General features: G+C 41.0%; 1 protein-coding gene across 6 annotated transcripts in view; it reads right to left on the bottom strand.

Annotated features, from left to right (window-relative positions):
• Window positions 1–24533, bottom strand: part of HECW2 (HECT, C2 and WW domain containing E3 ubiquitin protein ligase 2) — a 380997-nt gene that overhangs the window by 114826 nt on the left and 241638 nt on the right. For all 6 annotated transcript variants that reach the window (XR_011502957.1, XM_014835216.3, XM_070508281.1 and 3 more), the window contains 7 exons: window positions 21646–21740; window positions 17264–17339; window positions 12971–13140; window positions 10482–10624; window positions 5756–5856; window positions 3994–5343; window positions 2661–2756 (listed from right to left, as the gene is read on the bottom strand). Coding sequence is in view for 5 of the 6 variants with exons in the window: in XM_014835216.3 (XP_014690702.1) it covers window positions 2661–2756; window positions 3994–5343; window positions 5756–5856; window positions 10482–10624; window positions 12971–13140; window positions 17264–17339; window positions 21646–21740 (2031 nt within the window). In the remaining variant the exon portion in view is untranslated. The remainder of the gene's footprint in view (window positions 1–2660; window positions 2757–3993; window positions 5344–5755; window positions 5857–10481; window positions 10625–12970; window positions 13141–17263; window positions 17340–21645; window positions 21741–24533) is intronic.

The raw sequence follows: 24533 nt of genomic DNA on the forward strand, positions 1-24533 counted from the left end.
GTCTGGGCCATGAGATAGTTGCTCATCCAGTGACTGTGACCACTTCTTTTATAATGAGGGCCCTCCGCTGGGAAGAAGGAGAGGAAAGCTTAGCACTTTTTGAGCTTTCCTAGGTCTGACCTCAAAACCTACAATACAATAAACTTTCAGTGAAACTCCCAAACCCTTTGCTTTGAAGTGTCGTGTGCGCCTAATAGATAACATAACCAGGCTTTCAGAATTTACATTCCCCACCCACACAATAGTCCCGCCCCTTCTAATCTTAGACCAGAATAGCTAACAGAAGAGAAGGAATGTCTGAGCCTCTGTCTCAACTCTCACTAGTATGCAATCTTAAACAAGTTACTTAATTTATCCAGGCTTCAATTTCTCCATCTATAAAATTAAAGAATCAGATTAGCTGGTTTTCACCCATACATCTATGAATTACAGGCAAGACCTGCTTGACCTACCTCACAAAATTGTTACAAAGAATAAAAAACAGATAAAGCATGTAAAAGATCTTTGTAAACTGTAAGTAACTACACAAGTTTGAGCTATTAAAATTAATAGTGTTAAAAGTCTAAGTCTTGGCCTTAAAAGAATTCAGCCAGGTCATTAAGAGACGGATCAGTCTGCACGCTCCAACCAGATGCCCCTTAGCTGAGCCTCCCGGGAGACGCAGTGTGAAGGCAGAAGGCAGAAGTAAAGGCGGAATGCAGAATGCCCAGCTCTAAGGCAGAGGCACTGCCAGAGAGAGCAGCAGAGTTGCCCGGTGAGGAAAGGAAGGCAGAGAACAGGCTGGGATGGAGACAGACAACAAGCAGGGGCAGCAAAGTGTTAATAGACCATTGGAAGGAGGAAACAGACTGGTGATAGGAAGGGGCAAAGCAGTGTGGGGACAGCTTTGAACAGTTATCAGGTATGCTCAGACCATAATCTGTAACCCATCCCTGATAATACAAATCCCCAAATTTGCAAGTTGCATAAGAGGGAATATGTCTTAAGAATTTTCTTCCTGTTCATCAGTCACTCATTAAATTGGACATACTATTAAATTTTTTTTTTTTTACTTTTGGATTTATCAACATATTAAAATGAACTGCCAATTGTTTATTTTTAAAAATTCTAAGATGTACTCTGTGTAACACAAATATCAGTGTTTAAACAAATGCATTGAACTATCACAAATAGTGGTCATAATTTCAGCAAGAAAGTGCCTGTCTTTATTGAATGCAATCTAGAGACCCATATTATGGTCCAACAAAATTCAGAGCTATTGGATGTAGCCGGGAGAAGGCCATTTATCCACACATAGTGCAAGACTATGCCTCCTGTCCAGGCCCCTGAAACTCTAATTCCTTACTAGTAATCCACATACCCCTATAAATAAAGCTCTCCCAGAACTCTCTCCTCGTGTTCCTAATTCATTTTCCTCCAGTTATATCTAAATATCTCCCAGGGATATTTATCTTTTCTGCCTCTAATTTTTTTCCAAGGGTAAACAATACAGAAGGGTTTTTCCCCCCATCTGCTTAAGAGAACACAATGGTTAATTAATTTTAGTCTATTTTTTAAAACTGCTTAAAACATATGTTTCCTATGAGAAACCATCCTCAGTTACCTAAATACATGAACAAGAGAAGGATCTGCAGACAAGAGAATTTCCAAAGGATCAAGCCAATATTTTGATGAATTGTACATAGTTAGCATTCAGTTTTCTGTCAGCACTCACCAAAACTAACCACTTGGCATTTTAGCCCTTTAAATGCATAGTCCCTCCCTTTATGTCCCACCATTTTTAAAACCCTGAGGGCCAAAGGCCTCAGCCTCTTGTCACGGTCACACATAAGAGGGGTGAGTAGAGAGAGTGGATGAGAAGGAAAAGCAATAAGGCTGAAACATGTATTTCCAATGTTTCTTAAAAAGCAGTATTTACTGAGCTTTATTACTCTTCATCAAAATGCTTTGCTCTCACAGAGCAATATTGCTTTAAGGGATTGTAGAAACTTAAACAGAATTTAAATTATGTCAAGATTATGATTGGCGATGGGTAGCACTCTGACCTTTGAATTCAGGTTACACAACTATTTCCCAGCATCCCAGATCATCAACCATCTCTCCTTTAACTGCTATGTGTTTCTTGAAAGCGAGAGAAATAAATTATCTTTCAAATCCCCAGATAATTGTCATGATCCAGATAAATGGTAGACTAATTTCTGAAATTAATAACACTTCTCTGAATATCCCTAAGAAAAGAAATCAGGGGTCTGTATTTAATGATTTATAATGTTGTAAGTGAATAAAAAGCAGTATATTACACAGAAGGAGGCTTTTCTAAGATGATACCAACTTGTCTACTAACTGAAAATTCATGCCACCGGTTGGGCACAGTTTTGAAAAATTCTATTATATACCCAACTATCCAAAATATCTGGATCTAATTTCCTGATTACAATATTTACTCCATGACATTATAGTATTTACTCTTCCCCCAGCTGCCCTTTCATTCGGAGGAACAGTGCGAGACAGCAGTCATCAGCCTAGCACTTTCCAGACTACATCTAATATCTCCAGATCCCTTCACCTCAGGGACTGGGCAGCCATCTTTTAGGTCCTGTGGGTCCTGCCACCCTTGCCCCCTTTGATCAAGGTGAGCTCTTTAGTTAACAGGTCCTCACTTGGTGGGAGAGCCTCGTCCACCCTCTGGTACCGGCTAACATCCTGGCGCACTGAAGGCAGTGATCGCAATGGCTGGTGGCCGTTGGCTTGAGAACCTAGGATTAAAGGTAAAAAGTTACCCAGGTATTGTTTTCCCCATCAATGTCAAAACAGCCTTTGCAAAAAAACATCTAACATCTAATTTCTGGGGCTAATCTTTTATCTCTCTTTCGTCTTATTTCCCGTATGAGGAACCAGAAACTAAAGAGGACAACAGCAGGTGAATGCTTAGTCAGAAGCGGGTCCTCTAGGCAGACGTCTGTCCCTCCCTACCTTTTCCCATGGGGGCCTCTGTCCTGCTCACGCGCTAACGCTTCAGGGTCACATAATGGACGCAAGATAATGAAGGAAACAAGAACAAAGCAAAAAAAGGAGGAGGAAGAAAAGAAGGGGATACTTTAGGTAGAAAAATAAATTGCAGAACAAGAAAATCCTTCCTATTTCTGAGTCTACGCTATTTAGGCATATGAAATTATCCTTAGACTTTCTGATGCATCTATAATAGAACATTTTAAAGAGTCATTCTACCGAGCCACATTCATTAAGACATAATACAAATTTCAGGTGTAAATTCGCCTCCTCAGACACTCAAACAGCTCTCCTTCAAGTCTCAGAATGCATCACCTATCCTAGTTGGCATTTCTTTTTTTTGAGGTGACATTTCTTATACTGCAGAAGGCAAAAATATCACATTTGATGCAAAGCACACATAACCTTCTGTTTTGAAGGTTTTATATAAGAAGGAGTGACTTCAGGAGTTCCCGGAAATCTCTGTGTATTACACTAGTGTAGAAGCCGCTGACCTGTTTGGTTTTGTATCTACAAACCCAGGTCTCACCAGAGATTCATTATTTGTTTTTTTAGCACTGCCCAGACAAGGGGACCCGGTTCTGGGCACCCAGGATGCCTTGTCCCACAGCACACACATGCACATGCGCAGTTTGCTCCTATGCACCAGCCCTCAGGCATCCAGGCCCTAGGACCTGTGTGGACAGGGGCCGCCCCGCCCACCAGGCCATCTTCCTGGGGAGGGTAAGTTCCCACACTGCACTCCTGATGCGCAGCCTCCACATTCATTATTTAAGTTGGAAGACTATTATTTTACAGCCCTCTTATTTCAGCAATAGAAGATCCACTCTTTTTTTTAAAAAAAAAGCTAATTGTTGAACCCCAAGGTGAAGAATTCAGAAAATCTTTGACGGGAGTGTAATTCACATTGAGGGACAAAACCACAAGACTTCTCTTTGAGCAGACGTGCTTGAGCCAAGAGCCATGCTGTCTTCTACATCCTACCTCCAGTGGCGCCCTCTTCTTGGCCAGTGGCCCCTTCGCAAGCCCCTTGGGCCTCGCCAGCATCAGCCTCTTCTTGGGGCTGGCTCTCAGCAGCAGCAGCAGCTCCCTCCAGGCTCCCCCTCCGCTGCCAGACCTCCCCCACCTCCTCCTGGTCAGGTAAAGTGGCTGATTCTGCCCCTGGCCCTTCCTCCTCTCCACTGGGCACCTGCAGCACAGGTAAAGAACCGGGAGTACATATGGAATCCTGGGGCCCGTCAGCAGGGCCGCTGCTGGTGGGCTCTGCTGCACAGGCTCCATCTTCCTCCTCCTGAGAAGAAAAGGCTGGGGTTTCGGGAAACCGCGCACTCTCCAGAGACGAGCACCGAGTCTCCACCGAGGACAGCTGTGTGGTAACGCTCTCATTGCAGGAGCTGTCCGCGCCTTCCAGGTCACTCTCTCCCTCAGGCCTGGTGCTGGCCTCGCTCACACTCTCTGTCCTGGCAGGGTCACTGGGTTCTGTTTCAGAGGACACCTGGGAAGGCTCAGACCCCTGATCCAGGGACTCAGTCTCACTGATGGCTCTTCGGCTTCCTCCCGATGTGTCGGAAGTGCCCGTGTCTGCTCCACTTGTGGGCTGATCTACTTCCTGAGAGCCACACAATTCGGTGCTGCCCTGGTCAGCACTTGGTTGAGACTCTGGGCCATTTTCAGTTTCCTCTGGGACAGGGCCTGTGGGTAAGAAGCTCTCTGCAAGCTCTGGAAGATTTTCTGGCTTATCTTCGAAGGAAGCGGCTTCATGTATGGAGGCTTCCTCCATCTCCACTGGGTTGTCTTCTGGCTTTGTCTGAGATGTCAGGCTCCCATCATCAGTTCTTGAAGCCCTGCTAAACATTATCAACCCTCCTTCCTCCTCCAAGGAAGATGGATAACCTAGGTCTTGCTGGAACTCGTGGTCTTCTTCATCGGAGTCGATATGAAGCATTGCATTGAGCCTCGTGTCAGTGGGAAAACTACTCCTCAGTTTCGGAGAGGCTCCCACGGACCTCTCTGAGCAGGTAGCTGCGCCCGGCCTGGAATGGCCATTTTGTTCAATAGCATCTAAGTAATCGTTGAGTGAATCCTGACGTCCTCTGGGAGGTGAGGCCCTGGAAGAAGTAGACGTTAACTCCTCTGTGTCTATTTCCAGAGTAGAGCTAGTCCTGAAAGAATGCTTGGGCGTCCCATCGGCACTCTCCTCAGAAACTGGGCCATTAGAACAAACCGTGCTGTCCTGATGGCCCCCTGGCAGGTCCTCCTCATCAGAAGGGCTTCCCAGGTCTCCATTCACAGTACCGACTCCAAGTATGGTGCCAACAGCTTCTGGAGAAGCATCTGAAGGAGAAAGCACCATTTATGAAAATGAAGCAGCAATAAGGAAAGAACTTTTAATGTCCTATTCCTTTACCACCAATCAGTTCAAAGAATTTGGCCATCCCACTGAGGCCCTTTTACAGGACCACTGACTTGCTAAGATTCACTGTTCCTTACTAAACGAATACATTGCCGGTAAGTTTGACCGGGTTGGAATTTCTACAGCTCAGTTTCTGAATGCAGGCATAAACCTAAGAGATATTTTTTGATAAATAGGCTTTTATATCTGCTTGGAAAACTCCAGCAGGTAATCCTTTGGTAGCTATTTTATTTTTGGAACAGGACACAAATCATTTCCATTCAAATGCAACCTGCAATTGAGTAAGATTTAACAGGTTCTTCCAACAGCGACATACTTATACAGATATCTCACCTTCATGCACAGAAGATGTAACCTCCACCTTAAACTGGAGGTATCCACTCACATGGTCAGCCGGGAGCCTTCTGCCAAGGTTGTAGCTCAGCATCTGATCACTGTAAGAGGAGAAATGGTCCTTTCATCCTACGACACCAGGGCCAGCCTTAATCTCCTTCCCGTTGGCCACCCCCCAAATCCCACATATTGCTCTTAAAACTTTCAGACTTACAAGAAAATAAAAGGCTCAAAGGCATGTTACAGTCCAATGCAATATTATTCATTCACATAAACAAATACTTATAAACCCAGGGATAAAAGGAGATCTTGTCATAAGGACAATTATTAGTAGATGCAGAAAATCCAAAACAGTATTATTATATGATTTTTTTAAAGGGCACTGATTTGCTGTGTCACTGCCAAGGGTGACCATGGAAAAGGCATTTGAAAGTCATTAAGGAGCTGTGAAAAGCCTAAAATTTTAGGTGTTTTTTGACTCAGGTGTTAAAGTATAGAGGGCCTGGCTCCTTAGCACTTAGCACGATTGGAAGCTAGTTCTAAAAGGACACGCACAGGTAAGGATTGTCACTCGACGGCATGGAGGGCACCTGCTGCTGTCTTCTGCAACACAGGAGCTGGGAGTCAAGGGAGAGCAGTGTGAGAACAGGCCACACCCTGACAGCTGCTCCAGCTGTGTGAGGGGCAGCAGGTGCTGAGCCTCCCCATCCTCAGGTGGAAAGGAAGGCGCTGGAGCTGCTGGCCCTCACTGGGGAGAGCCTGGTTCTCACTGATGCTCAGGGTGGCTTGTGAGCGGTCCTGACGGGACGGCTGGACAAGTTAGATATGCCACTGGGGCGGGGTCTTGTCGCCACACCTGGTGGCATCCTGGAGGGGACCAGAACTGGGCCTGCCCAGTTTCTGCAGCACCTTAGGCCCAGGCCCAGGCTACCAGCCTCCTCAAGGATTGAGTTGTCCATCATTTTCAATTCCCTGTTTATTTATCAAAGTCAAACGCAATTACATCATTTCCTTGTATGCAAACAACTTTCATTCTGAATCTGATTTATTCTTAATTAAGGAAAATAATCAAAGGGACAGTACCAAATCTCACCATTTCTGCTCTCACACTGCCCTCTAATGGCAACTTCAGAAGGAAAGCAATGCGTCTACCTCATATTTGCACTGGTACACAGTTTAGAGCCTCTAGTCTGCTATTTATCATTAATCTGCGTAACTATTCTGTTTGCTCTTCTCTGCCCCCTCAGCACAAGTCTAAATAGATGTTATCCATGGAAAAGAACATACGCTAATGTGAAATCCTAGTTCAAGAATTTCTTAAAACAATAAGATTATTTCCTTTACCTTTTTCTTTGTCTTCCCTAGAAACATGGTAATAATTTTTTTACTCGATTGATGCTTTTAAAATGCTTTGTTTCCCCACACTGAGTGTTTACTGTGTGCCACGCACACTCTGCTAAGGGCTCTGCCTCCCCGTGAGGGAGGTGGTGGTCCTGTTTTCTGGAGGAGGAAACTAAGGCACAGGGAGGGTAGGGACCTCGCCCAAGGCCAGACACCTGTTTAGTGACACAACCGGGATTAGAACACAGATTCATCTGACACAGAGCCCCTACTCTGCAGTCACCATATCACGATCTCATTTTAGGTATATTCTCAGCGATTCTAGGCTGCTTTTGGTAGCATGCATTTTAATGACATTTACTCGTGGCTCACCTCAGTGCAACTGCTATCACAATGTTTTTTCTACTTAAACTGGAATTAAAACAAAATTTCTGTAAAGGGATATATAGGCGTTTGTAACTATTAGACATTACAGGTATGTTAAATGCTTTTACATTAGAGTGCTCAAATAACATTATAGAATGGCTCTATCTGCATAATACTCGCTTAGCACTGTCTTCCCAGCATTCAGACAGTGCCTGACACACACAGGTGCTCCACCTTTGCCCACTAATGCATGAACCCAGCAGCAAACTGCACGGCCCTGCTCTCAACATCGTGCTTCCTCACTCATCTCTTTGGACATTCAGTCCTGGAATAATAAAATCGTCACTTCTTTGTAAAAAATAAACTGACTCTCCTTTCTTCCTCCTTGGCCAATAAAAGTAAAGTGTTGCTGTTGATGATAAAGATTTATAAAAGTGATGGATTTTAACTAGGAAATAAACGTTTAGGAGGAACTGTAAGGAGAGAACGGCATCCATCGGTTCTGCTCGCAATCACACTCCCCAACACAACACAGTGTTTAACATCTAGTCGACATTATATACATCTGCGTGTGCACAGACACACATATTTGTCGAACAAATGAGACTCTTTACTGGGAGAAAAGAATGTTAACAGGTGTTAGTGCTGTTTATTAGCCAAACTGATAAGATACTCAGTTCAACTACTCCACCTATAAATACAGGAAATCCTCCCTATTCAGAGATTCTGAGTCAAGGGCTCCGTCTTTGCTGTGTGCCTGTCAGGGATTCACCTGCTTTCTTGTTCTCAACCAGTCGCATCTGAGTCATCCTGCCTGTTGCTGTGATATATTATTGTGAACAATATATTATATATGATTATGATATGTAATTATAAAGAATAAGTGCCAAGAACTCGCACTACCTGGCTGAGACAGTCTCTCACTGATGTGATCAGAGCGGTTCACAAAGCATGGGAAAGTGATGTGATTCTTGGACAGAATGCAGGCCACTCTATGAAAAATGTCACATTCAAACAAATGCTCTCAAAATAGTAAATAGCAAGGAGGTCTAGCCCATCCTCTAAAACTGAACCCTGTAAAACCTCAACCACTTCAGAGAGCTGCAATCTACCAAACATGTAAGTATTGAAAACCCAGACTTCTTCAAGATGTATCAATTACTTGATGAAAAGCAATAATTAGATCAGAAATATATATTTAGATGTTAATAGCTGATATACTAATGTGCACTGTCATTCTTACTTAATAAAGCAAATCCCTAAGTATCAGTAACAGGGAATGCTTTTAACGTACTTATATAGAAACATATCATAATTCCGAATTTTATGAGCTCATGCTGGACTTTCTTCCAGTATACATGGAATCCATGACTGGCATTTCTCTGGTGTCCAGTTCTTTAAAAGACTAAATGAAAAGTCAACAAGAGTTTCAAGCACTGACAAGATTTTATTTTCCCTTGATCATTCTTACTGGCATAGAGAAATCAACACTTCTACCAAGTGTCACAGGAATTTCCTAAATTACATGATTATAATTATATAAATCAAATGATAGATGTATTTCCCATGGTTAATTCTCACTCTTTATAATCTTTCACTTTCTATAAATCCTAAAAATAATTTTTAAAAATTTCCCAAAGTATATTACCTCTACAAGAAGCAATAATTATCCTTAAAAATGTGATTTCCCAGCTTTTATCAGATAAACCAGGATGCTAGAATGCAGTATAATATTTCTACTTCACATGGGCTGGCTCAACCACAATTCCATTGCCTATGATGACCAGAGAATTACAACTCACTGGTTTCAGATTTTGAAGGGGCCTTAGAGATCATCTGGTCTAAATGCTTTATTTTTCGGATAAGGAAACTAACGCCCAGGGAAACTGTGACTTCTGAAATAGGACAGTTAATTAGCAGCAGAATGAATATGAACCATCAAGCTCCCTCAGTTAGCTAGAGAAATGTAGCAACACCGCCAGTCCTTATAGGGTTCTAGAGCAAACTGATCTGAGCTCAAATCTCCGCTCCACCACTTGCTCTCTAGCCTCAGATTCCTCATCTCTGAAATAGGGATAATCCCATTATTTAACTAGCAGAGTTGTTGAGAAGATTATAGGAGCTAATGGGCGTGATGTTCTTAACTCCTGACATAGAGGAAGCTCTCAGCATCTTTCGTTTACTTTTGTTTTATACTCCTACTGCTACTGCTGTTACTACTTCTGCTGCTACTACTACTGTTACTGCTGCTGCTGCGACTACTACTGCTACCAATACTCTTACTACCACTACTGCTATTGCCATCTGTTCTTAATGTTCTCCTACAATGAAAAAGAGACAAGAAAGCTGCTCCCAGTGCTACCTCGGAGTACCAGTGTAACTGGCTTTGCTGGTATTTACTGTGTAAAAATATAGACACCATTTCTAATGAGGGATGGAGGCATGTGATGACTTCACCACCTTATTGACAACTTACAAAAGCCTCACAGAAAGAGAACAGACATCGAGTCACATTTTAAAATTCTCTCAATGAGTACATTTTAGTTGCCCGGATGAATGCACATGTCTAGGAGCTCCACTGTAACACCCCCTCAGGGTCTAGGTCATGTTTTAAACAGATCCAAAACAAGGCTTTGTTTTTCAGGAATCACAAGTTCTCCGGGTGGGAATAATCAGGATGAGGGAGACGTCAGCCTGACACTAGGCTCTCGCTCTAGGGAGAGGCATTCACGGCAGATTTCAACACACTCAAAAACAATCGTGCACTCTGACAGGACGCTGAAGTGCTAACAGTAGGTACATGATGGGAAAGACAGAGACCAAGGGAAAACAAGGTACATAATTAAAACAGTGGACTTTTGGTCCTGCACATTTTAATGAATATCCGGTACTTTTATTTCTAAAAGAATTATGTTACCACTTCTTATCAGTAAGAAAAGTCCTAGGACTACAAAGTATCATTTCAGTTGCTTCTGTACAAACGAATCTCAACGAGATGCCCACAGTGAGGGCTGATTACCCGATGGCCTGCCGCTCCAGCAGCCTCTGCACTGGAATGGTGAGTTTCCCCAGAAAACGCTTGATGATAGGACGGCTCTTGGCAAATTTGTCTTTAATTTCAATTTCTAAGACATCGGTAAGAAGTGCAAAAAAGGAATATTTCTGGAAACAAAACCAGATAACATTTTGATTCAAAAGAAAGACAAGTATGAAATTATATCATTTTATTACTATAGAAAATGGTATCTCTTAAATCCTAACGACATATAGACTCTCCACTGCTAGAATTATCTGCAGCTATTGTCAATCTTTTATTCACTCAGAATCATTAACATTCACAATGATTAAAAAGCAACAGTGAAGGATCCGCATGACGAAGGAGTCCCTTCAATCATCCAGCCCTTCCTGGTTCAACGGTTTCAGATGTTATCAAATATTAAATTATGCACAATACAATTTTTGTACTCACTACATTATTGTATCTTAATGCTTTGAAATTTAATATCCTGCTATAGGAAGGTTTAGAATGAACCAACGTATTTGATTAATGGCAATTTGAATTCCTGATCCCATGTCATCATGAAGTTAGTTGCACAGCACAGGTTAAAATACTCCTTCACTTAGTGGTTAAAGTCGGAACATCTGCAGAATACTGTGGTTTCCCTGATCAATATTAAAATAAAACAATGTTTAAATGGAGATTACTTAATTTAAAAGGCACACAGGGTCATTTCTTCTGGGAGAGAAAAATACAAGTATGAGGTTAAGACAAGCTTTCTTGTTTTCTTCAAGGATGCCACTGGAGAAAATGGGATTGGACATTAATAAGGATACAAAATTCACAGAAAGAGCTTTCCTCATTTATAGCGACTTTCACATATATTGTCTTCATTTTATCTTTACGAAGATAAAATTTTCTTTTTGATGATGAGGATCTCAGGAAAAGTAAGTGATGGAGCCAAGAATCTAACCTGAATCATTTCACTCCTTCCCTGACAGCATCCATGCAACCACAGTGATGTGAATGGTGCTAGCCAGCTTGACACTTAGGCTCCACTAAGTTTATTTAGTCATAACAATTAAAGTTCTCCAAAGGGCCATGCAGTTTAGTAATCTGCTTAACGGAAAAAGCACTTGCTTAGAATAAGAGAGCTGAGTTTAAGCATTATTTCTGCCTCTGAGTAGCTAGTTACATAAACACTCTAAGTTTTGGCTTCTTCATCACCAAACTGGAGAGCTGAACATCTCATCCCCTTGCCCCCTTATCAGGTTTGCACTGGGAACATGGTGAAGAACTTTGTAAATATAAAATGTTGGGAAATAAAGTTATTGCTAGTGTCATTAGTATATCCACTATGTGCCTTCCAGAGCTCATACTGAGATAAGTTTTATCTCTTCTAGGCTTCTAATGTGTTAACTTAAGTGGCATTCCTTTAAGAGTTATTTACTATTTGGAGACCATAAATAGTTTTTTAAATCAGGTATAAGAATACATGCAATATTTATCCATTTAAATAACCATAAGAACTGCCCCGGAGGAACATCCTGCTGTGCTGGCCAGTCTCAAATAGCCACACCTTCTCTCCAATTGGTTTTAGAGCCCCTGAATTATCTCCCTCTCCTGTGAAATATTTCTACAACCTTGTTGCAACATATTGCCATTAAACATTTAGGGAATGACTGAATTAACTGTGTAACTCCTGTGCCAATAAAGGTTTACCCAAGGACACTCTAACACTAGTGCCTCGCATCCGCGAGAAATGGTGGGAGACTCATGCTTTGCTCACTCCATGGGAAGCGATGTCTCTGTTCATTCTTTGACTTTCAGCAGTTCTAATGAGAAAACCCTTCACTTGCTTTCACTGACAGGTGCACTAAGATGACTGGAAGCAGGACGTAGCTGTGAGGAAGTCTAAGTACCGTCAACACAACCTGGCTTCGCTCAGGATGACAATTCTCTGCATGGCTCACTTAATTAACCGAAATCTAGAAATCCAAAAAACATTTGCCAAAGTCCATAGGGAGAGAAATTCCTTTAATTTGTACTGTTATAGGCTACAAGAAAATATCAAAATTTTTAATAAAAACAAAATCAGTATTACTGATTTTCCTCCTGCCTCGGGCTCCAATATGGCTCTGCAAGGCGCTGTTACTGATCCTGCCCTGACTTAAAATTTTGATATTTTGTTCATCAGGAACTTTTTGCATTGATTTTGATGTTTTAAAAAAATGTTAGATGAAAATATTTATTTGGATTATTGGGTTTTTTGGCATCCTTTAAATCGTGCATCTGAGGTGAGTGCCTCACATGCCTTACCCCAGACCTGGCCCTGGCTAGAAAGGACCATCTCAATCTCATTGTACCCTCTTTCTGACAGACGCTCTAGACACCTCAACCATCCTGCCCATGCCCATAAAGAGCTCAATGATGCACAGAGTCCAGAGGAAAGAGATGGAGTTGGCCGACATCCTAACCGTCAAGTAGAAGACCTTGGAGGATCATCTTACCTCTCGGTGCCAAATTGGATTAGTGGTGTTACTGATGATGGTGGACCTTCTCTCCTGCCCATGGTGGGCGCAGGTGGGGAAACTGCTCTTCTTCCCTGGCTGAATGGACATCTTAAGGTAAGGGTCAGGATTGAAGAACATCCCTTTCTTTAGTCCAACTGCTCTAAGATCTTTAAAGACAAAGAAAGGGAGGAGGAGAGGGGTAGGGGAAGAGAGAGGGAGAGGAAGGATTCACATATCCTGATTAGAACAAGCAACTCAATGACAATTTGTTGTTAAATAATCACATAGGACACTCTAAACAGAATCTATTTGGCAAAACAATAACCAAGTTATTCAGATTATGATTGCTTAGATAAGTGAGGACAAGTGGGTTATGACTAATTCTAGCAGGGTGTTTCCTAACAGGCTGCAAAAATGAAGCCAAACTTTTACCACCACCTTATATACCTAAACTGAGTTTTCCTGGGAACCATCTTCATTCTAACATGTGCATCTTCACCACCTTTTTCAACGTGGTTTGGCAACCAGCATTTCAAACAATGTCTTGAGAGAAATCCTTAGTAAACAGTTTATTAAAAAGGAACACCAATATGTTCCTTCATGAGAGAAAAATGAATCTTCTACATACATGTATGGAATGCACTGACTAAGTTTAATTGGGGATGAAACTTTGGAGCACACATCCAGTTGTATCACATTTAGAATGTCACATATATTCCACAAATGTAATGAATGTTAGGGGAACAGAGGAGATTTATATATCTATTTATATTTCTAAAATTTGAATGCTACCTGCTATTTTAAATAACTGCAAGGTTACTTGTTCAATAACTTTTAGCTAACAAGTATTTGATGAATATCCCACAACTCATCTTAGATTTACCAGTTGTTATTTCCTAATATGGGAGCTGCTAAAAGTTCTGGCCAAACTCTGGCTAGTAAAGAGACCGACATTTTAAAAGTGGTCAGGCTACGAGATACAAAATGTCAGGACACAAAGCTGGCTTTGCTTAGTCCCCCAACGCCTTTCTGAGAATATCAGTTTGAATAAGGCTGGCCTGACAGCCAAGTGAACCTGAAAGCTTTTGGAAGAATAGACTGTTTCTGCGTAACGTCATGTCGTTATGATCAGTCTAGGGAGGTCCTGACCATTGGTTCAGATAGAAATTCTGCAGATGGCCTTGGAACCTTCAAAGACCTTTGGATTACCCAGATCGGCCAGGGAACAGACTTTGTATAGTGACCCTAAATTTACAGGAGGTCACCAGGGTCATCCTACACAAGGCCCTTCCTGAGACACAAAGTCTTTCTCACAAGGACAGAATTGGCTTAGGGTTGCCCACAGAGCCATGTCTCTAGGGAGCACTCCCTGGAGGAGTACGCCAATGGCCAACAAGAACTAGTGGCCTAGATGCGTGTGATGAAAACAGACCAGGACTGTCTAATGACACATAACCGGCAGTAGAGGGAGGCAGTCTAATATGTTGGCAAAGATTGAAAAATTCAATCAAGAGGACCTTATGTTAAAAACACTGCATGAAACACAGTAAGATCTTTGATCTGAAAAGGAGTGGGAGACGGGAAAGATGAGTAAAGAACTAGATAGGCACTTCTGAGAAGCTGCCGGAATCCCATTAGCCTTATAGATTCCATTCCTAGTACTTCATAAACTATGAAGTCACTATTAATACACCATTTGCATTTTACTATCAATTTAATAATGCTACACGTTTTCACTTGGCTTTATTTAGCATAAAATAGCTTTGAGAGAAAAATGCAATTTACATATTTGTTTTCTTGCCTTTCTTGATTATGCTCACCTTGGACTCAAAGACAGAAGTATGATATTCTTTAGATATTAAATTTACTTCTAAACAAGGTATTTCTTTGCAGTAAATGAGAAGTAACATGTACAGAAATGGCTGCCGTGACATCTGACAAAGCTAAATTATTCATGCAAACATTCCTTTGAACAAAAAGCATGCCACCAGAAGATTAAGTCTCTGTGATGAAAGATGTCACTGTTAGATAACCTTTATACTAAACTTGCCCACAAGGGACACTGTACAAATAAATCTTCATTATTAAATACAATATACTACCAATTATTTATAGTCTGGTTATTCAGTTCCCTTTATCTATCTCATTTCTGCTCTTGCTTGTCTCTTTTTTCTTTAATATATTTTATTGCTCATAAATATCCACACCACCTAATAAGGACTCAAAGTCACAAAGGTAGGACATTTTAAACATCTTAGTTTAAAGGTTTATTTGGAGAAGAGGTTTAAGATATCAATCAGAACACAGTTTTTGTCCTAGAGTTCAATTATTTGTGTCCCTACTTATCCAAAATAATCGAGAGTAGAACATTTGCAGGCAGCCATTCTACAGTGCTTCAATGCTCTTGGATAAATAATATCATCCACTGTCAATATACTACAATCAGGTTCATTTTTTAGAGTTGCCATTATAGAATTGCTTTCATTTTCTATAATTTTTAGCAATTTCTGTACACCATCTGCAAATATCTGACTCTGTGGTAGGAAATAAAACAGATTTTAGGTAGCCAGCTGCCATGTGTATAGAGGTGAAATGTTGGAAGTTGTATTTAAAGAAGAAGCATTTGGCTTTGCTCCAAAGCTTAGCTCCTACTTTTTAAGGAAGATGTCTTGGGATTTTCGACTTTCAGATGGTCATTCTCCCATGGTGAGTTAATTAACATACCCTCTGGAGTCAAAATCAATATGTGTGTGTTATGTTTAGAATGACATTGATCACTTGAAAGCATAGGGCAATGATTCAAAACTTAGAAAACTCTTGGTATGGTCTCACTCTTTTCTGAGCTCTGGAAGTTGGCTAATTGCTCCCTACCTACAAATGAAGGATTTCTGTACCTGCTGCCCCTCAGGACTGTGAGTGTCTAGAGCACAGGCAGCCAATGGAAATGTTTCCAGGAGACAGACAGATAAGGGGCTGGGGGAGCAGTACCACAGCAAGGGTACTTCTAGGTGCCCTCCTAAAAACCTAAATATTTTTTAAACCCTGAGGGTTCCAAACAAAACATATTTATTGGTCAAATTTGAACCATAAGCCACCAGAATACAACCTCTGAGACTCACCAGATAACCAAAATAAAAAAGGCTTTCATAGTAAATAATCTCAAGTGGGAAGAAGGAAATGCTAGAAGAGACACAGATCCTTGGAAGGCCAGGCACCAGCAGTGAACTAGGGTGCACAATTAAGCACATGTGATAATTGTGCATCATGGGCATTCTGCTCTCAATCAGCCGTCTAACTCTCATTCTTGAAAATGTCTATTTTCATTCACAACATTTTTTTGCTGCCAAGAAAAAATGAATCTAATTTAAATTTCAGAAGCACTACACCTATGGAAAAATAAAAACAAAACGTCTTACAGTGGCAGATGTCTGTTAGACTTTATTTTGTATGCATTGCATCAGAGTTGTCTGTTTTAAGAGCTCATTCCAAATATCCTTGACTTTATGGCTGCCAACTAATTTTTTTTAAATCAGTGGCTTTCAAACTTTTTTGACATGTGTGTGTGAAATACATTTTAAACTGAAACCTAGTAAACACATACATAGGTGTGTATATTTTTGTGTGTGAAAATTTTCAGTTTGTATAAACTGATGTTCTATGAAAAAATATTTCCCTTGGTGGTAAACTCTGATTTTTGTCTATTTTTTTTTAAATTGGTTTCAAAAATTGTTGATTTCAACTAAATAAATCTTACAAACCACAAAAGAGTTCCAACTCACAACTTGAAAAACAGTGCTTTAGTAGTATGATAAACACACAAGCAATTAGAATATTTTACTAACCAGAAAACAAATGAAAAAAATTGTCTTTTCCACTTTTCAATTTTTATGTGTATTCCTCCACAGAAAGAGAAGTGTCCCTTGGCCTTTTTCTCCTAGTCTCCAAATTTTTCCTTTCTTTAGACAAGGTAAGCACAAATTGCTTTCAATAATCAAAGCTCTCCAGTGGGATTAGCACATGTTACATTGCAGTTGTTTTTTTTTAAAAGTAACTATACATAGTTATGGTCTTTTTATCACCAGAAAACTTGGTAGAATAAATAATTTGTAAGTTTATATCAATAATCTAATTTTATCATTGTAAGAGTTATACTTGAATTTCTAGAAGTATTACCAAAAAAATAAACAACTAGTTCACATATCACATATGAGTGTGTAGAAAAGAATGACTATTCATGCCTCTGAAATTGCACACTTGCAAACTGGACACCACGCTTACAGACAGCCTTACCTGACAATGTAAAGCTAACGAGTTTCCGCGAATGCTGATTTCCTGAAGCACCTCCTTCCATGCCTTCTGCCCCCATCTACAGAGAAAAAGCACGTATCTGAAGTTTCAGAGGAGTATGATGCTTCTCAACCTCCCCAGGGAACCACAACATTTGCAAATACGGTGATTTTTGTATCCAACCTGTATTGTAGTATATGTCTTTTCATGTGCTACAAATCTTGGAATTGAGACGGAGGCAGATTCTCTGAGACAAGAGAAAGAGTCATACTTAAATTTAATCTTAACTCCAAATCAGATGGACATGAGCCTCTAAATTCCCTAAGATATGAATCAACCTACTTTACATCCTTTTACTCCCTTGTTAAGAATATAGTTGAAATGTAGTAAATGTACCTATATTACTATATTAAAATAATTCCCTAAATTAAAAACCAAACATCAAATTCCTTCAGATTTATTAGGAAAACCTAGAATAAACTACGCAGTTGATTTATATCAGATTCATCCATATATATGTATAACTATCTTCTCTTGCCAAATATTTCTGAGTGACACGTGGGTGTCCCCTCACCCTTGTAGCTTCTGTTTTATTGTGCTGCAGGTACATGGCACAGGCAATTATAATTAGCAATAATAAGAATTTGCAATGCTATTGTATTGTAAAGCTCTTCCTACAAGCTTTCAAGTAAATTATATCTCACTTAAAACCAGTCATTTATAAGCTGCATAGCAGATTTAGGCCTTACCTCAATTTATGTACAATCAGTACTTAATTTATGGTACACTAGGAAAAAAGAGTTTCACGGGTCTCTAAAAAAGAAGTCCATAATACTGTAACAGGCAGAATTGAAGGCAGAATACTTTTTGAATAGTTGGGAGACAGAAACTACATTTTAATTCTAAAGTGTAGATTAAACCCTTCCATCCCATCTTTGGGGGGCTCCCATACTCCTGTAAAATTCATATACCTCCCCAAAATAAAAATTTCACTATTCCAAGCAAAGTTGAGAAATTTCAAAATAAATTCCATTGAAATTTTGAAATATTAATTCCTACTTCCTCCTCCCTTTCCTGTACTGTAGTTAAGACTATTTTGTGTGACTGCTTCCTGATTGTTTCACGTGTCATTCACAATATACTAGGGCAATAGCCAGGTATCTTTATTTTATTCCGTCCTTAGAACCAACTCCTTGACAGCGCTGGGTTGGCTCTCAACAGGTAGGTATAGTTTATTATTTTGTATTGTACCCCTCTGACTCATCACCCCCAGGTAAACTGGAGCAGAGAGAGCAGCATACTGGCCAGACAAGTGATCGTTGTGACCACCTCGTCCTGTTTTCACCCTGGAATATAGATTGGTGAGTAGTGAGGTTGTGCAGAAGACAACTAAGACAGACACTCAGTAACCTACCCACCCTGTGCCCTGGGCATAGCCAGACATCTGATAAACTGTGGCTTCCCCTCAAACGGACCATGCCAGCCAGTGAGATGTCCCACCCCAAGGATACAACCTCTCTCCCCGCTAAGGGATACCCATGCTAAGTGAGTTAAATGAGACTGGAAAGAGTCCTAGCGTGTTTTCATTTAAAATCTATTTAAAATATTATAAGAAACTATAGAAACAAAAGAAAACCCCCCAAATTCTCCTTTTTTTAAATGTAATTCACTGTCTGGCAAAAGGCTATTGTGAAATCATTCCCACAGAATTCACAGATACCTGCGGCAAAATGCTTCTCTGAAATAACACTCAAAGAATTCAATTTTATCATTCATTACAATAAAGCCAGGAAAGATCGAACATTACCTCTAGATACAGGGACATCAGTGATAATAAACACACCTGTACTCCATGTTTAGAGAGGGGTTTGTAAAATAAACTCGCTCCCTAGATTCACTCCAGGAAAACCCAGAAACAACACTGTCCACCAAGTGCCGAAACAGTACATGGTCATGAGTGATGGTAGCTTTCATCTGTCTCTGAAGCCAAAGGATTTCCTGTTCCAAGGGTCTGAGCCATTTCACTGTGTACACTGATGAATGACAATGATGTCAAAGTGCAAATGACAATTTTTTTTATCCTTGATTCATTGCAAAAGGATATGTGAGAAAGGAGACCGCACAATTAGAACAGCAGCTATTTCCTTCCCTATGGTTTCTCAGTTACTTCTTCCAGGTCTATTCTTTGCAACTGGTTGTGGAACAAACATACCAAATGGGCATTGTGAATGTCAATGTAGTTAATCAGTCACAATAACCAAACACATGTCATACAGCTCAATGACCATCACGCTGTGATAGAAACACAGCACTAGCCCCCGCAATGAGGTGTCCATATGGCACAGCCTCTCAATTTTGGATACAGACTCAATTGTCTCAAGCTTGGTCAGAAATATATTGACCACCAATTCCATTAGTCAGCCTTTGAACCAAAATATTCTGTTCTGATTGCCAGTGCTGTATCTATGAAGCTTTTAAGGTATTCTAAAACCTGTCTGAAGCAAACCATCTCCAACTATCCACAGGCTTTGACAGAGTGATCACAATGCAAAACCAATGGATGAGATCAATGTTCACCAGGCTGCAATGAGATCTGATGCCTTCAATGATCCCTGATCATTGAAATTGCTCATGTCCAAGAAAATCTGATTCCAGAAAATCATGCTTGGAAGCTATTTTCTAATTTCATACACAGCTAATTTTTCAAAGGTTTTATTATAAACAGCCCCACATTTCTAGTTTTATAATTTTTCTTCTTAGACTATTAATTAAAGCATGTTTCACTGCTTACTATGTGACACGGCAGATTTTGAAGTCAACAACTGTTATTCTCCTTGTGACCTTCAAAGATCTATAGGTAGTGTGGGTTATCCTTTTATATTCTATACTATGTTTACTATAATGGGACCTCAAATATAATTCAAACGTGAGCAGAGTACTTAGATGTTGAAGATTTTGCACATACTGTTCCCTCTGCCTGAAATGCTCTTCCCTCCCCCTCTTCATCTAAATAACTCCTACTCATCCTTCTGATTGTCCCACAAACACATCTTCTTCAGGGAAGCCTTCCAAGATCTTCCTGATCAAGATAAATCCTACTAGCGTGTAGTCTCACAGCTCCATTTTACTCCATGGAGCAATGATCACTTAAATAAATATAATTTAATTTAATTGATGTCTTTCTCCCCCACCAGACCAAGGAGAGCAAGGACTGTGTTTCCGGTTATCCTTTCATCCCTAGTGGCGACTGCAGTGCCTGTCACTTAGCAGGCACCCAGAGACTACTTGTCCGAATGAATAAAATAAAAGGAAAGATCGCTGGATACTGCATTGGTAGGTCTGGACAATTTCAAAATGCCATCTGCAGAGACTACTTTCTGAATTTCAGGGGGTCAACTTGGCCACTGGCCTATTTCCGAAAATGCATGCATCTATAAATGTGTATACACACACTACAGACATAATATGAAGATTCCATGTTATAGAAGTCAATATTTTTCTTCTATATTTTCATGACTTGGTTTTTATTAATAACCAATAAACACTGCAATGATTTACATATCTTAGACTCTAAGAATCCCCCCAAACTGTCTGAGTCCAAACCCCTACGGACAATGCAGTGCATCTTGCAAAGCTGTTAGATTTCAAAGTTAATTGATGGAGTGAAAAACCACAAAACTGTGAAAAGCAATCCTTAGGAAAGCGCCGTGTTGGAAATAGACATACTTTCCTTCAAAAGTCCAATACAACCAGTTTCCTCCAAAGCTAAATTAGATCTCTCTTTCTTCAACTGAGGTCCTGGTGAAGAGACTGGCTTCCACTGAGTGGCTTCGTCATACCAAAAATACGTGCGGTGTCTTTAGACACTAGACCTCAACTCAGCCTCGAGAGGGACCCAGCATTCAGACCTCCTGAGAGAAGAGAACATTCCTGATCTTCGTCTCACATTCTCTTTGGGGCCAAAGCTCCTTAAGTTGACTGGCAGGTAGAATCATACACTATTTAAATTGTTATTTTTCTCTCTTTTCCTCACTAAACTTATGAAAATTAAATTCATGTAAGATGCAACGCCACTGTGTCCTACCAACCAGTCACCCAGACTAAGTTGAAAACACTTTCCATGATGGGGCGCTCGCTAAGTTGCTTCATGAGAGGGTTCCTTTGCTATATACAGAATTGTTACAAATCCAGTCATAATTTCCCACTGGTTTGTGCTATGGATTCAGGTATGCCAGTCTTATAAGGGACTTCCTCTGCTAAAACGGTGCCCACGCTGTTCTGCGTTTTCTTTTTCATTGTTCCCCACCCTCCCTGCCAGAGCTGCACGGGCAAAAATAGACATCCTGGCCGGACATCCCAAGGAAGCGGGCAGTGGGGGCACTCACCAGCACAGCGGGGTTCTTCACCGTGATGCAGGGGGTCGTGGCCCGCAGGGCTCCGCTAATGCCGTGGTAGTATTTAAAACAGATTTTTATCTCCGCTGCAAATTGATTGGAGAAAAACAACGATGTAAACACCAAAACAAGTCAATTAGGAATCAGCCGAGGAAATCCACCCCACTGCCTCTCAGGAAACCCTCCGCATGACTCTTGGAATGATCCCTGCTTTTCCAAGCAGAGGGAACAGAATATACCAATTCCTGTTTGGCTTTATATGAGCCTCTGAAATTTTCTAAGGACAGCCCAAATATATTAGAAAGATAACGCACAAAAATAGCATGCCAAAATATATATAGTGTAGAGATAAGAACAAGACTAGCTACCATTCACTGAGGGGCTCTGTCTGCTCCTGTCGTACTGAATCCTCACCTCAGCCACGGGAGGCAGAACTGCCCGCCCCCGTATTACAGAGGGAGTGCTGAGGTTTGTCCAAGGCCAAACAAACAGGAAACGACAGAGTCAGGACTCAAAAGCCCAATTCCAAAGCCTTCGCTCCTATCCTCCACAATACAGACAGACTGCAGCTGTCAGTGGAAATAGAAGAAAAGCAGGCTAACAAAGCAAGAAAGAGCACTGTAGTAGACTCTGCAGTGGTAGGGGCTGGAATCTGTATTATTCCAATTTTCCAAGTGACTTAAATGCAGCCACTAGACAGAGATCAAATTTAGGAACCACTGGTATATATGAGTACCAGCATGTAGACAGATACAGATTATAGATATAATCTCCACAAGTGTGTGTGCATGTGTATCTAAATCTACATGTATATGTGTGTGTGTGTATATATATATAATTTGAACTTGATAAAAAGAAATACAAATGTCAATTACTGATTTTGGAAAGTAACTACAATTTCCAAGACCATGAAGCCAAAATGTGTCAAAGGTTAAAGCCACAGTCACCGGAATTTCTCTGTATACAGAGCGTCTGAGTCACTGAAGTGTCACTGGCAGATGCCTTTTCCCAAGGTATTGTTCATTATAGGCAATGATGCTGAAGGGCAGGGACCAGGGGGAGTCCCAGCCTACAGGAGTGGAGTTCCTCTCTCAGCTGAGTCACCGGATTACCAAAGTGGGGCCACTCAATCTATTTCCCCAAGGAGGTTAATCTTCACAGACTCTTCTGACTGTACCAAATGGCCTCCTCCAGAGTATTTGCTTTGCTTCTTTTAAGAGAACAATATAATGATTTAAAAAAATCCTCTTTTAGGAATTTATATTATTATACTTTTCCTATCAATGATGAAATGCTAAATCTCAAAAAAACCCCGTCTGTCATTGGGTAAAATATTGAGCTTTCCATCATGCATGTTAATCACTATGCAGAGATTCACAATGTAGTCAGCACGGTCCTGCAAAAGATTTTTACCATGGCCCCACCACAACCCATGCCCAGCACTAAGCCAGAGAGCACGAGGGAATCACAGAAAGGTGTGTGCCTAGGAGGTGACTTCCAGTGTAGCTGTTGACATGAGAATTGCAGGCATGACAAAATACAGAAGATAAATTCTCAAAAGGAAGGGTGCAGGGAAGAAAAGTGTGACCACAAAGAAGAGGAGTGGGGACACAGGAGAGTCGGAAAGGCCTCATGGAACAAATGGGTCAGGACTCAAAGCTACAGATGAGAAAAAGGGTGTGGAGAGAGTTAGGACTGAGGAGTGGCAAAGCACGAGGCAGGAACTAGCATGCTGGGTTGGAGGACCAGCAAGGAATTCCAGCTTTACTCTTACTTCCCCTCCCTGGGCATACGCCACAAATGACCGTCCTGAACGCTAACACAGGTTTTTGGTTATTACTGAAATAGTAATAGCTGTATGGATCTGAGCAAACCTTACTCTCCCACTCGCTTTCTTCCAAGACCAGTAGCACGCATCCTGCAAGGACAAAGTTAAGCAACACGCACAAGGCTTGTCAACGGAGAACAAGCATGGGGACGTGTGTGAAGCCTGAATTCTGTGGCAGGAGCTCACAATCACACTCAAATGCTGGGGCCCAGCAGGCTGTGACTCTGCCGGCAGCAGCACCCCACAGATCAAATCAACCGATAGTGAGTGAGCAGCTCATTTTCCAACGAGGAGAAGTGCATTTTTATAAGACATCTTCCCCGAACTCCCTCTCAAGTTAGGCTGCCATCTCCTCTTTTCTAAAGTTTTAATAGTCAGCTAGGTAACAGATTATGAGACACACAAAAAAAATGTGACTGCTGATTTTTATTTATAGGATGTGGATAGCCAGGCCAGCTCCACTAGCTGACCCATTTGGGGGTTGTTTTATTCCTTACTATAACAAAAATCTCCAACCCCGGTGACAAATTAAAATCCCTGAAGCTATAAAATAACTCATTCTGAATTGCACACAGCAGATTTTGTGGATATGATCACCAAAAACACCACAAAGCTGACAGCTTCATAATGCTTTAAGGCTTGGGGCAAAGCCAAGGGGAGTCACACAGTTCACTCATTACAAAACCAAACACACACTCTGGTCACCAGGGAGAGAAACACAGGACTGGACAGAACGAGCTGTTTGCACCTGGGCTGAAACCAGCTGGCCCTTTCAGCAGGACACCAGTGAAGATTCCTGCCCCTAAAATACAGGAATGTTCCATGCTGAGTGGGAGTTTCCTTCTTCAAATATTATTTAGTGTTTTAGGAGTTCACTCAAGATAAAAAATTAAAAAATGGTGTAACTAAACAACATCCCCTCTGAGTAAGAGAGAGAAGAGAGAGAGCAGCATTTTGATGAATGTTCTTGAACATTTTAGTTATGAGAAAAGGTAACTAGAAGCATACTGAAAAGGGAGGAAAGAGAAGCTGGTGTCATGTTTCCATTTTA

The sequence above is a fragment of the Equus asinus genome, chromosome 4 (genome assembly GCF_041296235.1).
Source record: "Equus asinus isolate D_3611 breed Donkey chromosome 4, EquAss-T2T_v2, whole genome shotgun sequence".
Classification (NCBI taxonomy): domain Eukaryota; kingdom Metazoa; phylum Chordata; class Mammalia; order Perissodactyla; family Equidae; genus Equus; species Equus asinus.